General features: G+C 41.9%; 1 protein-coding gene across 6 annotated transcripts in view; it reads left to right on the plus strand.

The window, feature by feature from the left end:
* Positions 1 to 18,459, plus strand: part of CALD1 (caldesmon 1) — a 152,905-nt gene that overhangs the window by 118,878 nt on the left and 15,568 nt on the right. For 4 of the 6 annotated variants that reach the window (XM_088055025.1, XM_088055026.1, XM_014256078.2 and 1 more), the window contains 5 exons: positions 5,172 to 5,318; positions 6,559 to 7,585; positions 8,188 to 8,262; positions 12,731 to 12,873; positions 17,303 to 17,552. In XM_088055025.1, the coding sequence (XP_087911151.1) occupies positions 5,172 to 5,318; positions 6,559 to 7,585; positions 8,188 to 8,262; positions 12,731 to 12,873; positions 17,303 to 17,552 (1,642 nt within the window). The remainder of the gene's footprint in view (positions 1 to 5,171; positions 5,319 to 6,558; positions 7,586 to 8,187; positions 8,263 to 12,730; positions 12,874 to 17,302; positions 17,553 to 18,459) is intronic. The other 2 variants (XM_088055028.1, XM_088055029.1) reach the window with 1 other exon arrangement.

Consider the following 18,459-nt stretch of genomic DNA (forward strand, 5'->3'; position numbering starts at 1 on the left):
AACAAAATAACAGCCTCCCAGCCAAGTCCTTAACCAAAGTAAATAATCCAAAGGTTTTGCTTAGCTGAAACAACAAAAAAGGTGTTGTTAAAATGGCCAGAAGTTTTAGCCTTTAGGTGTTTTAGATCAAGGTTTAAGGCAGAAGAAATGCTTCTGAAGGTACAGCAGGAAATTAAGGATGCCAGGTCTGACAGAGACAATGTTCTTCTGAAAACTTACTTGAAAAGTGGTTATCCTTCAGAAAAAAATAGTAATCCCTGAAATCTTTGGAGCTATGAGAAAGAAGAAAGTGTATTGGAAACACAGTATGAAAATGAAGTGAATGAGAACATAATACACTGAAAGGTGCATCAGTCTCTGTTTTGGCCCGAGAACTGTGTGCACATCTGGGTGATTTGCCTGCTCAGGAGTACAGGCTGTGTGCCTGTGGAGAATGGATGGATAAACAGAGTAAAAATATTGCTGAGACAGAGAAAAGTTGTGAGCAAAATGAGAAATGTGTGCTGTTTGTAAATGGAAGGCTGTAGTGTTTAAATCCAGCAGGTGCCACTATATAATCTGGTCCAATTTCCCACACGTAACTGTTAGTGGAATTTCACCATACAATGAACCCCAAAAGTGGTATTATTTTGTAGTATAACTTCCAAAAAGGCATCCATCTTCATGCAGAGATGCAAGAGACGGATGTACCATCATTTCTTGTGTATGTAATTATCCCCACTGTTCAAAACATGGGCTTGATTTCCAGTTTTAATTTGTTTTCATTTCCAGCCATTGGTTAATTTTATCCACTTGTCTCTCCTACATTCAATGTGAAAAAAAAAACCACGGTGCATGTCAAATTGAGAAATATGTGAAAAATATGGGTGTTAATAACAGCATTCATGCACAACATTGGACTGAGAACTGTGGTGGCATGTCTGCATGTCTCCAGCATAATCCCCTGTTTTCACTCGCTACATCTTTTTGAAGCATGAGCATTTTGGACTGAAATTCTGCTCATTCCCCCATAAAAATGAGTCTTCTTGAGCAGGTCTGAGCAGAATGCTGGCAGCTCTCACTGAATGATGGGGTGAATGATTAGAAAAAACAGTTTTCCCCACAACTGCCCCCCACCATTCAGCACATTTTTAGATATTACTTGAATGAAATACAGCTGAGATTGACACGCAAAGCCCTCTGTGGAAGCATCCGTACTTGTTATGGTTTGCTCTTTTTTTTTTGGAGGTGAAGATTGATCAGTTGTTTATATTCAGGTTTTTATGTGCCTATCATAACACAAATTAAGCAAACAATAAAAAGATTAAAGACATATGTAATCATAAACAAAATGGGCCTGAATATCAACAGTGACACAAAGAACGCTCCCCACTGGGTGTTTCAACAAAGCCCATCCTCACCCCACCCATCCTTTCAGGAAGAGCCTGGGTAAATAGAAAGACTTTCTAAGAGCACAGAAAGCCAACAAATTCAACTTTTATAGACTGAGTCTGGCAGTGAAATTTGTCATTGAGGACATTTTACTGACATCCTCCCTCTGACGTAAATTTGGAGACACAAATCAACAGAAAATCGCTTCAACTGCTGTGGTCTCACCTAACAAAGGGCAGAGATCCTGGAAGAAGGTTAGGTTGCAAGCTGGAGGTGCAGCAGTTTGGTACAGGATGAATGATCTCATTTCTTGGGGTGGACCACAGACAAAATGAATCTTTAATACATGCAAAAGCTTCAGGATATCAAAGTAGTGTGGGAAAGAGCTGAATAGGTGCAATTGTGTCTAGTTGGGTCCACGTTGTGAGGGTGCTGCTAAGAATGCAAGGTGTTTCTACAGGCCTAAAAACCAGATTGACATTTGAGTGAACCACAGAGGAAAGAAGAGGCAGATATGAGCTGCCTGCTTAAGTTAAAAATCTTAAAGGCTTTTTTCTCTGTTTGGAATTTTTCACGGGTTTCTGACACTCTTGAAATGGAGTCTGAGTTCAGATCCACAGCAATTCTTTCTCCCTGCCTCTTCTAGAATGGAGTAGTGTGATCCAGCTCAAATTAGGCAGGTTTTTTCCACTCCTGTGAAAAATGAAAAAAATTGGATTCATCAGGTTAATTTATGACTCACTGAGGGCAGATTGTGCTACAAATGATAAAGTTTAATCAGAATACACACTGTTTAGAATGGGGACCAGATCTTGCCCTGTCTTCATAAATTGCCTACTGAAGCAAGCCCATGAGCTTGATCAGGAAATTTCAGCACTGTCATAATTCAGACAATAATAATAATGTTGTAGAACTGGGCAAGGAACTCCAAACCCAAAGTGCGTTAGATAATGCTCGAGCTGATTTGTGGTTTCAAGTGGAAACCAGTTAAAGCTGGATTGTATGAAATGGTTTCATCCCCATAATCATCCCAGCTATTACCAAGTTCCTTGCTGGGTTATAACTTTGCATAAATTCAGTGTTTGGTGTAAAATACAGTGGGCTGGATTGCTCTGAGAAAGGTCTGAAGCAAATGGCCACATGTCCTGTGTTCCCAATCCAGCAGATTTATTTTTCACTCAAAGTCCCCCCCCGCCCATTCAATCTGAGGGCAACATTTTTAGACTTAGATACTAATGAGATTTGTTGTTGAGCTCTTCAGATCTGGGATTTCAGCCCTTGAGAGTTGGCACTCGATGATCCTCGTGGGTCCTTTCCAGCTCAGAATAGTCAGATATTCCACAAGAGAGTTGTATCAGCAGGCTTGGCATACCTTTTTTTACCATGACCTCTTTTGAGATCATGCTGTGTTGTGGTCTCAGTGCCTGAGACAGCTGGAACAGCTGATTGTGGAGAGATGCTTGCCTGCAAAGCCACGTGAAAGGTGACAAATGGATGTCAGTTTGGTTTCATTTAGCTGCTGGGTGTGTGCTGGGCAGCAAGGCTGCTCTCCAAGGGTGGAGAAGCAACCCAGGCCAGCGTGGATCATCAGATTTCCATCTGTCTGATAAACAGAGTTGAAATCTTGGAGAAATACTTTTTATTATTTATTTACTCCTAATCTGAAGAATGTCAAAAGATGTGGGCAATTGGAAGATAAGCTCTGAAGAGCTCCCAAGTTGATTTTGCTTGTGGTGGGCTGCTACAGAGATCTGTAACAGTGGCAGAATGAGGGTCACTCTTTACACTGAAAGCAGTGTTAACATAATTGTAAGGAAAACAAGAAACGCATCCCTTAAAGAAACTGCAACTTGTTCCCATGTTTAATCCCATGTTGTTCCCATGTGTATATTTACAGATTATTGGGCAGATTGCATGAATGCTGGTGAACAGAAATGAATACTTAAGGTGATTCTCATGGATGGAGCCCATACCCGGTGTATTTACTGCCTGTAGGGAACTGCACTGATATGGAGGAAGGCAATGGATGAGTTTAGAATCATATTAAAAGACATTTTCAGCTTTCTTAACAGATGATCTATGTGATAAGTGTCCAAGGACAGGAAGTACATATCTGTTTAATGGATAAGATTTTGTGGGAATTTTTTGCTTAGGGTATTCTTTTGGTTTCTTTTTTTAGTTTGCTGAGCAACTGGTGCTTTAAAAAAGGCATTTTAAAGAGGCTTTTAAAAGCAGTTGTTCTCCTTTCTGTGGAGGGGTGTTTTGTGTGGGTACAGAGAGTGGAATGAACTTCATCTTTATGTGGTCTGCTCTTTCTTGTGGAAATTAAAGATCCCACTGGTTTATTATTGTATTCATATCCTTTCTGTTGTAGACCTAAACAAAATGTTGATACCCCTTGGAGTTGCTCAAAAATGTCAGGTGATTCCCTGCATCACCTTTAGGGCTTTAAATTCAGCTCCTTCCTTTCTTCCTCATCCCTCACTGTGATCCCTCATGGCCATGCTACTCATGGTTTGCACTCTCTTTGAGAAGAGTTGTTTCTACAAAGGGAAAGGTTGCAAGCTCTTGAAGCAGAGCATGAAAGTAGAAAATTAAATTATTTGGTGCACTGAGGATGAAAAAGCTGTTCTAGGTCTGGCAAGTGTCTCAGCCATGTTTTACACTTTAAATTCTTAAAGTAAAATTGGGATAACTGATTGCTGGTCCTGTGCTTTCACCCTTCTTCCAGCAAAGGAGAAAAATAATGTCAGAACACGGTGATGGGAGAGGTTTGGCCCCAAAGAGTCTGATTGATGGCTAAATCAAAATGGTTTAGTTGCTTTTAATGTTAAAATATTTGCAAGGCAAACATTATCTGTACTTGGTTTTAGTCAGTGAAGAACTCTGGTTTTTTTTTCTGTTCATGGCTGCACCACTAAAATATGTGACTATGTAAAGAAGAGAGACTCCTTAACCATGATGTATCAAACCACTGCCAGAAGCAAAGTAAATGAATGTCCTGACTGGATCTGGCACATGTTGGCTTCCAAATTCACTTTCCCTGCTCAAAAAGATAAGAGGAATGCAGGCCTCTCCCTTTATCTCACACAGTAATAACCTCAGCAAAGATTTGAATGGGACACAGGATTATTAGGATTTTAAGGTCCTTTTCAAGTAGGATGAAGCTAAATGTAATCATCTGTTGGGTTAGATGAGTACAATGGGTTCTCAGCTGTAGGCTTTCATCACGGCAGCGATCTTGTGTGATTTGGCCTGGCAGGGCTCCGGGCTCACAAAAATTTTGTGGGTGTCAGATGTTTGGCACTCAGAACCGACCACTGAGAGCTGCTGTCATACTTGTGTCTCCCTGCTTTCTAGTCTTTGAGCTGTAGAATGCTCTCACCATTTTCAGTGTGTGATATTTAGGGGAGGCTGATGAAAAGCTGCTCTGCTGAGTCCAATTCCAGCTACGTGGGCCCGAGCTGCTCAAACACTGCGGTGAGTGCTCCTACAGGAGCAGGCTAGGAGCATGTTTGCTCAGCTACAGAGCTGGGCTTTTATGGATTTGGTGTTTTCTAGGAGCCAGCTGACGGTGTGGTGTGGCTGCTGCCTTCACAGGAACTATTTTCTCAAGTTTGCTCCTGAGAAACAAAAGAAAACCGGGGTTTGAAATTATGCATCTCAATTTGATAGTGTATTTTCACTACAGCACATGGAGCAGGCACTGTAGCCACACTGTGCTGTAGCAAACTGCTTTTTGGTATTTTTTTCAGTGTCCAATATGCAATAACACCTTTTTTTCCCTTTCCCTGTTGCAGGCTGTCCTACCAGAGAAACGATGACGATGATGAAGAAGCCGCCAGAGAACGTCGCCGGCGGGCTCGGCAGGAGAGGCTGCGGCAAAAGGAAGAGGGAGATCTCTCAGGAGAAGTAACAGAGAAATCCGAGGTTAATGCCCAAAACAGGTAAATGTCTGATGCTGTTTCCTGTTCAAGCCAATGGTAATTTTTGTTCAGAGCAGAAAAGTATCTGGAAGAGGTTTGCTTTGGTGCTTGAATTTGAAGTACTGGGTGTCGCCCTGATAATGTTTTCACAGTTTTAGTTACTTTCCCATGAAAGTCCTATAAGCATAAGTTGTTTATCACATTCCTTCTAAGAAACATCTTTTGATGGACATTTCTCATGACCAATGTGCTTGGGAAGGTGTAATTTAATTATCCAATCCCTGGCCATTGTCAAGAATCTATAAATACTGGAGTCAGAGAATAAAAGACAATTTTTTGTTCTGACATTGAGAGTGTTTGTGTGAATCATTTCATGTCCTTTAGTGACAATTGGGTTTGTCCATCCTTAAAATGAAGAAGGACCTCACACTGGGGATCACCCTGGCTGTGTCTCCATGGTAGGGTGGGAGCATGGCTGACTCTGGGCTTGAGGCCATGCTCATGGGCCATATCCAGGTGTCCTCAAGGCTGTCTGTGGGGTGATTCAGCTGGGGCTCGTGGTGGCTCTCAGATCCTCTCAGGCCTTACAAAACACCACATCTTTGGTTCTGCTCACAGGGGTCATGGTGTTGTGTGGCCAAAGAGCTGGGTGGCAGCCAGTCCTCAAGCTGTGGCTGCAAAACGCCTGCAAGGTGCTGGGTGTGAGCTCTAGAGCCAGCACTGGCCAGGAATAAAGAGCAGAAAGGCTCATGGAAGGAGGTGACACTTGAAATCATGGAGTCATCAAAGTTGGAAGAGACCTTGAAGGTCATCAAGTCAACCCAGCAGTGCTCCTGTAGCCCCTAAACCATGACACCACATCACTCATGTCACCACCCTCTTGTCACAAGATGAGTGGCCTTCCTGTCTGTCCATCACTTTAGTTTAGTTTCACATGGCCACAAATAATACACCCAGATTTCCAGTGGCCACAACACAATTGATAGAAGAAAGCAGAATTGTGATGGCAAGTGCTCGTAGATGCTGAGCACAGGAAGTGATTTATTTCAGGCAAGGAGAATGGATATAGATTAGCAAAACAGCAGCTGAATTTTGAATTTTTTGTGTAACCTGTCGTGTTTGTGTAGCCTGTTGTGTTTCCCAGCCGGAGAATGATGTTACAGCAGGATTTTTTCCTCGAAACAGTGAAGTGCATATTGTTGTTGGAAATAATTTTTTATTTTTTATTTTTTTTTAATGCAAACCTTTCCCTTCTACGTAGCGTGGCAGGAGAGGAAAGCAAGCGCTCTACAGATGATGAAGCTGCTTTGTTGGAGAGGCTGGCGAGACGGGAGGAGAGACGCCAGAAACGTCTGCAGGAAGCCCTGGAACGCCAAAAGGAATTTGACCCCACGATCACAGATGGGAGCTTGTCACTGCCCAGCAGGAGAGAAGTAAACAATGCGGAAGAAAATGAGACCACGGGGAAAGAGGAGAAGGCTGAAACGCGCCGAGGACGCTGTGAGATTGAGGAGACGGAAACAGTTACCAAATCGTACCAAAGGAACAACTGGAGGCAAGATGGGGAAGAAGAGGGAAAAAAAGAAGAAAAAGACAAGGAGGAGGTACAGGAGGAGAAACCAAAGGAGCTCCCCATAGAGGAAAATCAGGTAGATGTGACAGCAGAAAAATCCACAGATAAAGAAGAGGCAGTAACTGTAAATGCAGAGGAGCACAAAGCAGAGAATGATACAAATGCTGTGCCAGAAGGGACACAAAGTGTAACTGATGCTGTAGATAAAGAGAAGCTTAGGGATGAGGAAAAAGCTGAGGAAGAAAGGAAAGAAGCAGAGGAAAGGGAGAGGTTAAAAGCAGAGGAAGAGAAGAGGGCAGCTGAGGAAAAACAAAAAGCTGAGGAAGAAAAGAGGGCAGCTGAGGAAAAACAAAAAGCTGAGGAAGAAAAGAGGGCAGCTGAGGAAAAACAAAAAGCTGAGGAAGAAAAGAGGGCAGCTGAGGAGAGGGCTAAGGCAGAAGAGGAGAAGAGGGCAGCTGAGGAAAGAGAGAGGGCTAAAGCTGAAGAGGAGAGGAGGGCAGCTGAGGAAAAACAGAAAGCAGAGGAGGAGAAGAGGGCAGCTGAGGAGAGGGCAAAGGCAGAAGAGGAAAAGAGGGCAGCTGAGGAAAAGGCTAAACTAGAAGCAGAGAAATTAAAGCAAAAACGAAAGATGGAAGAACAGAAAATAGAAGATAAACAGGTAAAAGAGAAGAAAGTAGAAGACAAAAAACCTCAAGCAGCTTTCTTAAAAAAGCAGGTACAGTAAACATTTTGCACCAAAATAAGACACCTGTGGTTTGTGTGAAATGTAATGCAAGAAAAGATGGAATTGGAGTTTCCTCACAGATCTAGTCCTGTACTGAAATTACTAATACTTGTGCTGTCGCTCTCTCTTTTTAAAAATCAATCCCCTCCCGCTTGCCAATAATTCAGTGCACCACAGGCCTGACCTCACTCCATCCAAGAAAACCTTGCACGTTCAGACCTCTGCATGTGCTTTTGCTGCCTTTTTCCCCCCTGAGCTGCTATAAACTGGCCTGACTCAGTAACAGATGAGGTGGAGGCAGGCACACCTTGGCAGGAAATATTCCGAGCGCCTGTGGAGCTGTGTGAGGAATGCTGTGCACTAAAGGCGATGGCGAGGAAGGGCTCTGTGCACACGTGAGCATGGAGGAAAACCCATGGGGAGGGAGGAATGGGAGGATTTGGAAAGGGTGGAGGGGGCACAGCAGCACATGATGGAGTTGTGGCTGCACACTGGATTGGTACGCGAGCACAGCGCGGAGAAACGAGAGGCGCAAAGAGGTGCGGTGTTTTTGTGTTAAAAATAAAAATTATTGAAAACCCAAAAAAAAAAAGGAGGAAGAAAAAGTGGAAGCTAAAAAGGAAAAGCTGCCAGAAGAGAAGCTCCAAGCTACCTCCATAAAAGATCAGGTAACTCATAAACCACTGATTTAGATGTGATAGGGAAACTTGAGATATGAAAGCAAATAAGGCACCTTTAAGTGAAAGTTGCTTCTTCAGCAAAGTACTTAAGCTTGTGCTCCAGTTCAAGAATATGGGTAATCCTGCTGAAATAAATAGGGATGAAGCTCCTTAAGTGCTTAAAATTAAGTAAATTCTTAAGTAGTTTATTCTTTTGGGGCTTTAGGACCAATTCCTGTTTGTCTTAAAACAAATATTCCAGGAAACTCAGTTCAGTCAACAACACAAGTATGGTTTTCCCTCTAGGGATGAATTTTTCAGGACAGTATCAACTAATCATCCTGGTTTCCTCTCACTTTACTGTGAACTTTTTCCCTATGAAAAAAAACCTGCTATAATAATAACAATTATCATCATCATTATCATCAATTAATAATAATCATCATATTGATAATAATAATCTAGGCCTCTTGGCCACCTGACTGCCTTAACTAATAATTCCCCCGCAAGCTGCAATACCCCATGATATAAAAACTGTGCATACCCAAGATTCTTCTTTTGTTTTAAAGAGAAAAATCTACCAAATGTACTGCATTGCATTTCCACTGTAAACACAGGAGCTGGTGCCATGGTGTTTTACTGTATGGTAAGTAAATAAGATTTGGGGACCATTTGCTCTTCAGGGGACAGCTGGACACAGAGCAGTGCTCAGTGATGTGCAGCAGTTTTGGCTCAATGCATCAGGTCTCAAAACAACCCCTGATCCTGGTTAGGGGAGACTGCTGAGAGCCTTGGAAGTTTGGACCCATTTGAGTTTGGAACATGCTGTAGATGCTTAGCTCACCCTTAGAGAGTGGTGAAGAAATAGCTGCACAAAAAAAAAAAAAAGAAGGGATGGATTATATTAAGAAGACAGAACCCATTTCCACAATTCACTTTTGCATGCAATCTTTGAATATTACAAGTAAATGTAAAGAGGAGTCTGTAGCTGACCACAAACTTTGATTTGTGGGGAACTTGAGACACAGTTGTCCCACTTGTTTTTATGTAGAGCTCGGCCAGCTCTCCCTGGAGCTCTCATCATGCTTTTAAAACCTACCCACTGGGCTAGATTATTCCAGGAAATTGGCAAGACTTATAAAAGTTACTTGTGATTTTAGTGTTTCCATCTTTGGATGCTGAAGCTGAGACAACTTAATAGAATCCCACTTCTGCTGCAATGCTGAATACCCATCCTGAGCATTCAAAATGTCTTGAAAATCTCAGTTGTTGTTTCTTTACATCTGAACAAAAATTGGTGGTCAGGCAAGATCAGGCTCCAATCTCCACATCTCCCCCCTCATTTCCAGGACATACAAATTCAATGAAGTCTCTTTCTGAATGTGCCTGCAGCTAAGAGGATGCCAGTGTTTCATGAATAAGACCATGAGGGAATAGAATGTATCTAAATAATCAGGTTTTGCTTTTGCTTTGGACCACAAAGTTCAGGTTTTGATTAATTTGGCAAGGTTAAAAAAAAACCAACTCTCTTTTTCTGAACTTCTGCACAGTTTTTGGTTCTTGAAAGTGACCTGAGAAGTTCACAAGAACAAGCTTTCTCATGATGTGAGACTCCTGGTATTTCCTGCTTCCAGTTTGGCTAGACATGCTGCAGCAGTTGCTTTTCTCATGGTATTTGGGGATGGCAGATGACTCTGCAGGGAAGCCCTAGACCCAGATGCCCACAGCTTTTAACTCACCAAATAACAGAGCCCAAGTAAGGAATCAAATCTGCCAGATGGGCCTCCAGCCTCAATAACTGATTTGCTTCAGTCTGAAGGTGTTCAAAGTCAAGATTTAGAAATCTCAGCTCTCAAATAACAGCATAAAAATCTATCAGAAAACAGGCAGTATAGAAGGGGATAAAAATATCAATACATAAAGCTGGAAATTTGTTAACCATGCCTTTGGTCGTGTTCTAGATTGATATCAAGATTTTTGGGAACATGTGAACTATTTCAGTTCAGGTGATAACACTGGTCTGCTCCAAGTGGAGTCCTTTTTGAATTCAGCAGAAGCTGAATTAGTCTGTAATGTAGGGAAGCAGTGAGACAAGGCAAAGAACTTCATCTGTTGCCTGCCTTTGGAATGAGATACAAAGGTTTCTGCTTCTTTGCTGATCGATCTCTGCTTTGGTATTGAAATTAGGAGAAGGATTGAGCCCAAAAGATGTGAAATGCTTCTGTGATATCTTGTTTTACCATCTTTTTGAGTAAAGAGGCCAAGCTGTGTTAATGGCTTTCTCAAACGCAGACACATTATCATAAATCCTTCTGGCTTCTGAAATGCTATTTCCTAACCTATTACTTTTTAAACTATATTGTTTTAATATTAGTTTTCTCAGTGATTTCAATTAAGATGTAAGAGATACAACCCTCCCCAGTGGACCTGAATACATAAGGCAGCTGGAAGTGTTGGCTTTTTAAATAAGACTTAGGAAGGTCTTGATGAAAATCTCAGCAAAGGAAACCTAATGCCCTCAAAATCCCAGGACAGGCATCCTGGCACAAGAAACCTTGCGCCAATCAGCACCTCTGCTTTCAGCATCACCCAGACTGGGGCTGAAGGGTCGGGAGATTTTTAGCAGGCAGCAGAGATTCCCGCTGTGAACACCACCAGCAGCTCACCCCCATCTGGCAACGCCCAGAAGATGATACTGTCTGATGGCATTCACCAGGATAAGTGAACATCCCTGCTTGTCTCAGCCCAGAAAACAGCAGACCATTCCTTGAGGCCGCTGGCAGTCGTGGCCTGGCTTGTAGCAGTTGCAGCATCATGGCCAAGGAATGCAGGGCCAGGGAAGCTGAACTCCCCTCTTGTCCGGCAGGGAGCCGCTGCCAGCTCCTGTTGGCAGGAGAGGGTGGGAAAAGTCTGCACTGCTGCTGCCTGCTCTCAGAGCAGAGAAAATGCCTCTGTTGGTTGTGTCCAGCATCCCCCAGCAGCAGCAAATCTGCTGAAATGGTTTAACCATCCTGAGCTCAGCTAAAACGCGGCGGTGTCCGTCGCATCTCTCGGAGCAGCAGCCTGGCCTCAGGTGAAGTCAGGCACTGACTCTGGGGCTTCATCTGCACCTCATCCAGTGCCTGAGGAGGATCTGGGCTTTGAAGACCCTGAACTCATCCTTCAGTAATGGTTTTGCTTCTCATCAGTACTTTTTTCCACTCCTCATCAGTAAAGGTTTTGCTTCTCCAGGAGTCATTCTCTGGTGAGGAAGAACAGGAATTTCTTTTCATTTGGGGTGTGAAGCTGTCTTCTACTTTTTTATTTCAAGGTGCATCTTAAGCCACCTTTAAGAGCACCTGTATTGCAGACAGGGCTGTTACAGAAGTTCTTTATCTTTCTAGTTAGCTAATGAGATTGCAATAGGCTTCCAAACTATTTTTTTTCTAAAGATCTGCATTTCAATTCTACACAGAAGGTATTTCTTTCCAGTTAGAAGCTTTCTTCAGCACAGAGCTGGGGAAAGCAAATAAATACTATGGAGTTAACGTTTCATCTTCTGCTGTTGAAAGTTTGTTTTGGCTGGCAGTCTTAACTAACAGAGGATATTTCTACCTGAGAATACATAACTTAAATCAATTCGCTTTCTCCTTTTACCAGCATCTAGCCATGACTCAGCTTGCTGGGCTCAGGCCATCTGTGGTATTGATAAATACTTCAAGCTCATAACTCTGAAGGAATACTGGAGAATGAAATTTATCCACAAAATATTCTTGATCACTATTAAGAATCATAAGACAAAACTTTTTAAGGATAAAGGGAATTTTTACTGGTATTTTCCAGAGCACTTCCTTCTTCATAGGTTTAAATATTCATGTCTTGTAATGCTACCCATGACAAGCCCCAGGCAGGACTGTGCTTTTTGTCAGGGTAAGTTTTGCTCTGACATAAAGATGATTTTTTGTTTTGGCCATTGTTCTTGCAATAATGAAGTAGCCCACTGCTGTGACACTGAGAGTGAACTTTGTCAAACAAGCTTGACATTTGTTGGAGGTTAAGTGTTACTTTTATTGCACCAATGCCCTAAACCTGGTACCAAAAATGTATTGGCAAGTCCCAGAGAGTTTGCAACCCAAAATCTTAAGAAGCAACAGGTGAATGATGCTGCAGTGGTGGTGAGGAGTGGGGGTGCAGGTGCAGAGTGAAGCAGTCTGGTGGCACAGTCCCATGGCCACAGCAAACTTTTATAGAAAACTGATAATATTATTTTCAGGATGCTTTGACCTGGAATTCAGGTCAGGACAGCAAAGTGATAGTTGATCACAGTTCAGAGCTTTGCAGACCACTTCTGCTCTATAGCACGTAAACAATTTGAAGACAGTTGCCAAGAAATTCGTGTTTCTCTGCTGTTATTTAGAATGCCTCACTCTGATTTTTTTTTTTTTTTTGTGTGTGTGTCTTGTGTTTTGTTCTGTGATTTGTGCTATCTTCTGAGCAGTTAAAAGATGACAAAGGCAAAGCACCCAAAGAGGAAATGAAAAGTGTGTGGGATCGCAAGAAGGGCGTTCCTGAGCAAAAGGCGCAGAACGGAGAGCGTGAGCTCCCCACCTCCAAACTCAAACCAACTGAGAACGCTTTTGGGTGAGTTCCAAGGAAAAACTGGGCTTGCCTGAGCCCCAGCAGCTCAGGGGCCATCTCTGGGTCCTTGCTTGTGGCAGCTGAGTGGAGGAACTGGGCTGGCAAGGTCAGCAGTGGCTCAGGTGTTCTCTGGGTTGTGGTTCTGTAGTTTCTAAGCTGTCCCCACCCTGCTGCAGCAACAAAGCCCAAAAAGCAGATGGAAAGGGCCCTGCTCCCTCAGTGGAGACAAGAGGCTTGCATTTGCTTTGCTGGGGCTTTCCTTGCTTATTTCTAATATCTGCACAGAGGCCAATAATGACAAAAACCCTAGATTTTGTGTTCTCTAATTTTTTTAGTCAGATCTCAGCTTTTACTGCAGCCACCTATTGCAATTCAATTCAACCCTTCCAATTACCCACCTATCTTTAATCAGCAGAATAAAGCACAATCCAGTTGGTAACTCTAGAAAGAGCTGCTCTCTTGATTTCAAGGCAAACATTTAAATTAATGGCTTCTGTAGAAAAGCATTTTCTCCAGTTAGGTAAAAACCTCTCCTAGCCAAATAATCTTTTTTATTTTAATTTTTTTTCCTTCCTTTTTATATGCTGTGTTTGATTTTTATTTTTCTTTTTAAGGAAATATTTGGTTTGTGATTATATTGGTAAATTCAAAGAAGGTAACAATTTCCTAGTGAAAATTTTATTTAAAAGGATCCTGCTTGCTAAAAGCATGGGATACATGAAATAGAAATTAAGTTCTTCCTTTTAGCAGGAAACTAGGAATGAGTAGGTTAGAAATTTAAATTTCTCTCCTTCTGCATCCCTCTTCCTCTTTTACATTGACACAGGCAGAGGAAAGGTTAAGCTCTCCAGGCACTTTGAGAAATCTGAGCATGGCAGATGGGATTTGCTATTGTATCTCAGTATTCCCCTCAAGATTCTTCTGGGAAAAACAAACTTTCTCAAAATAAAATGCAGTTCAAAAGACCCTGGAGACCCCCTGACCCAAGGCCAAAAGATAGGCAGCGGTGGAGATGGAACAGCAGGAAATTGGCCTTGCTCAAAACTTGGGTCACATCATCAATAACATGAGAATGATTTTCTAAAAATGTTTTTTGTTGTGTTTTCATTTGCTTTACTTCCTGTGGGGGACAGACATTAGTGACAAAATGTAGATTTGAGTTTCCACTCTTTTTTTTTTTGTTTTATTTCTGTTTATCTTCTACTGTTTTGTGGAAGTGTGAAGAAGCCTGTTCAACAAGTTTTTATCAGCTGAGTAGAAGATTTGGTTTGGCAACATCAGCAGAGGTGCCAGTGTTTGTTGGGTTTTTAGGTACAAATTTGGGCTCTTGGCCTGTTTTCTAATGAACTATCCAGAGTTGGGCCCTGTCTGGAACTGTCCTTTGTTCCTTTTTTATTAATTTATTTCATTTAAGTGCACACATCAGATACTATTTAGAAAGGATATAACTTGGCTAACTTTCAGTGGTGAGAACTGAGAACAAAATAGGGCAGTGGAGGCTAAAGAAATATGTTATCTCTCTTTTTGTCTACGTCAGTCACTGAGAGAAACACAGAATAAAATCCCATTTTATGGCTTCCCCTTCCCATCTCCCCTCCCACCTGCCTTCCTCCCTATTCTCATACAGGACTGCAAAAGTCCTAAATATGATGTAACATGCTTTTTCACATTGTTCTGACAATTTTTGGCTCCCACAAACCACTTCTTTCCTTTTCCTCCTTGTCTGAAAGCTGGCAACCAGCTTCATTTCTGATTCCCAAAAAAGGTGCTTACAAAACTCTTCCTCCACCCAGCACCTCAGTACTGATTTCCCAATGTCGACAGCAGAGAACAGAGAAAACCCAAAATCTGTTGCAGAGGAGTTGGATGTGGAGGAAAATAAGGATAATTGCTGCCAGTGTATTGTTTGCTATTTTGGGTTATGCACAACCAGTCAGGGAAGACCTGTGAGCAGCAGGGGAATAAAATAAGTTCAAAACTTTTAAATTTCCTTCTTTGTGAGGAGGCCAAAACAATCACCCGAGGTCTGCAAAGAAGAATGTTCATTCCAGATCCTGCCACTGCCTTAATCAGCTGAAAACTGAGTAGCTGCTAATTTTATTGAGGCTGACTGCACTGAGGGCACTGAGGTCTAACCTTTCTTCTGTGCTGATGGAGAGCAGAGTGGCTCTTTCTTAGGAAAATCTTGGCAAATGTTCTTCATTCTCTTAATTCTGCAGGCCAAATGTTTGCCCTTACCAGGGGGATCATTTTGTCTATCTGAAGTGACCTCTTCCATCTTCTTTGGGCCCAAAGCTTGCAAAAAAAAACTTGTCAAAACAGACTTAGAGACCAAGAGGCAAAGGAAAAAAAAGTATTGGGGTTTCTGGATTTGTTTGCTGGAGTGGCTACAACCTTGCAAAGAAACAGGAAAGCCTTAAGGTAGCCAGGGATTTCTTTTGTCCTGTGCAGCATTAGGTGCATTGGATCTTTGGAAATTACACAGTGCCTTGTAGAGGCTTGTGGAATATTTTGGGTTCTCAGTACTTCCATAAACTGAACCAGAAATATTCCAGGCTGGACACCCCCTTGAAATCACACCTCAGGTATGGCTCTTCCTTTTGTTTTTAAAAGGGCAAAATGAAACTTCAAATTTCCAATGTATTCTCACAATACTTGGTCAATTGTATTTTTCATTTAAAAAAGCAGGAGTTCCTTTCTTTAATTTGGCATCACTACCTGATGCAAGCCCTTATTTGTGGCCACTCAAATTAACTTGTCATATGTTTTTATAGTGATACAATTCCTAAATCATGCATGCCGTGCTAAAACCAAGTTTCATTCCAGTTGGTAAGATCATGTGGGGGCAGAGAACTCTGTGTTAGTAGATTTTATGGTGATATTGAAACTACAAATAATTCAGCTCTGGTCCTACAGCCTCTTTTATATGGGTGACTCCATCTGCATGAGGCATCTGTCTGAATGAGGAGCATCTTTGCAGGATTGGGTGTGATTGACTGGATTGCAAATTTATATGGAATCTGTTTTTAATATTGTCATCTCTAACAGCTACTGTTGGAATCTTTGATTTTTACTGTCTTGAGGTATTGCGCTCTGCAACACTCTGGCTGCATTAATGAGGTCATTCATATCCAGGTTTTTTTAAGATACCAACAATACAGAAAGTTTTTTAAAAATTCCATAAATACATTCATCTCCTGTCTTTTTGTCAGTAGCACACTTAGAAATCTTAGTTAGCTATCTGTCAGCAGTAACATTAAACACACTTAGGGAGCTGACATTTGTCTAAACACTGATGTGGTAATTATTTAACAAGGTGATCCTATCGCATTCTGTTGGAAGCGTGCACTTCACCTGTGCAAATTCTTTAGGTTTGGGTTCTTTTTTCTTTTTTTCTTTTTCTTTTTCTTTTTCTTTTTCTTTTTCTTTTTTTTCTTTTTCTTTTTCTTTTTCTTTTTCTTTTTCTTTTTCTTTTTCTTTTTCTTTTTCTTTTTCTTTTTCTTTTTCTTTTTCTTTTTCTTTTTCTTTTTCTTTTTCTTTTTCTTTTTCTTTTTTTCTTTTTCTTTTTCTTTTTCTTTTTCTTTTTCTTTTTCTTTTTCTTTCTTTTCCTTTTTCTTTTTCTTTTTCTTTTTCTTTTTTTTTTCCTTTTCCTTTTCCTTTTCCTTTTCCTTTTCCTTTTCCTTTTCCTTTTACTTTTCCTTTTCCTTTTCCTTTTCTTTTCCTTTTCATTTTCCTTTTCCTTTTCCTTTTCCTTTTCCTTTTCCTTTTCCTTTTCCTTTTCCTTTTCCTTTTCCTTTTCCTTTTCCTTTTCCTTTTCCTTTTCCTTTTCCTTTCCCTTTTCCTTTCCCTTTCCTTTTCCCTTTCCCTTTCCCTTTCCCTTTCCCTTTCCCTTCCCTCCTCTCCTGTGGAAAGTTACCATTAATAATTTCCAGTTCCTTACCAAAAACTCATATTTTCCCCATGAAATGTAAACCAAAGAGCTGATGAACCTTTCTGTTCGTACGTGCTGGTGGAGTTAGGGTTGGGTGTTATAGGGGTTTTTTAGGGTTTTTTATAGGTTTTTTAGGGTTTTTTTTAAAAACGTTGATGAGACTGGAAGATTCTCTCCCCTCTCTTTTTTCCCCTCCTGTTTTCCCGGAGTCAAGTAAATGTTTCTGTCCCCAGAGGTGCTTGTCTTTATCTAGAAGGGTTATAGAAGGTAACTCTGGAAAGCAAAGGGTCGGTGCATCCTTTGTGACACACAGGGGTGGCACACGTCCTCAGCGCTGAACGTGGCACAGGTGCTCCTTGTGCCTGACAGCTCCTGATGGAAATGTTTTGGGCCAGAAGGTGCTGGAAGGACCTTGGAGCTCTGCTGAGCAGGAGGCAGCAGGTGGCTGTGGCCGGGAAGGGAAATCCCATGGCACCGTTTCTCCTTTCCTTGCCTTCCCAGCCGCTCGAAGGGGAGCGCCAACGCGGAGGAGGCCAAGCCGGGCGTGGAGGCTCTGAAGAGGCTGGAGGATCAGCGGCGCCGCCGGGGCGAGAACGAGAGCGAGGAGCTGGAGAAGCTGAAGGAGAAGCAGCAGGAGGCGGCAGCAGAGCTGGACGAGCTGAAGAAAAGGCGGGAGGAGCGCCGGAAAATCCTGGAGGAAGAGGAGCAGAAGAAGAAGCAGGAGGAGGCTGAGAGAAAAATCAGAGAGGAGGTAAGTGTGAAATAGGGAGTTTTGGTTTATTCCAGTATTTCTATTTTATTTCCACTCTCCTCACATTAGTTGACAGCTCTTTGCAGCATTGTTTAGTGAAGACCTGAGCAGCATCCAGAGTAGGAAAAAAGGTTTTAATTCTAGCCTTAGGAAGGACAGGGCTCCAGTATCTGTTTCCACGAGCCAGGATTTCAGCTGTGATAGCTGCAAAGCTCTTATCTTCTTGGGGATTCAAAATCTCGGGGCAGGGCTGTAGCCACAGAATTTTTTTGACGTTATATACAGATAGAATTACAAAGTGCATGTCAAAATTTATCTGCTGCAGATGGGCTGTAATGCTAATGTTATATATAGTTACAATGGGCTAGATCTCATTAGGGAGATATTCTTGTCTATTTAAATATTGAGTATCCAACACATCTGTTTTCTTGTACTTCCTCTGCCAAGGGGCTCTGCAAATAGGATTTCCAAGTCTCTGGTGCATCATTTAGGAATCCTAGTTGTTTGGAAAACAAATGGTAAATGAATAATACTGATAGTATCTGGCAGCTGAATGCCAATTCCTTTAACGTACTGAGCTTTTTCCAGCAGAACTCAGTAGCTGGCAGGATTGCACAATACCCTGCTGGTCAGACCCACTGACCAATGCTCACACTGGGGCTGCCTTGGGGGTTTCTGGTTTGACTTGTAGCTGGTGAAGCAAAACTCAGCTCTGGAGGGAGATCTGCAAGCATTTAATCTTGGGTTCCTTGGCCACCTACTGATTTTTCCACGTTAAATATTAACCTTGGCACAATAAGTGTCAGAGTAGAGGGACAGAAGAACAATACCAGTGTGACATGTGAGAATACAGAGGAATTGAGCTCGAGTCTTTTTCTATGTTTAAGTGGAACTATATGACAGATAA

This window comes from Pseudopodoces humilis, chromosome 5 (genome assembly GCF_049639895.1).
Source record: "Pseudopodoces humilis isolate 2021_Gansu_Grassland_sample_001 chromosome 5, ASM4963989v1, whole genome shotgun sequence".
In the NCBI taxonomy this organism is placed as follows: Eukaryota; Metazoa; Chordata; class Aves; order Passeriformes; family Paridae; genus Pseudopodoces; species Pseudopodoces humilis.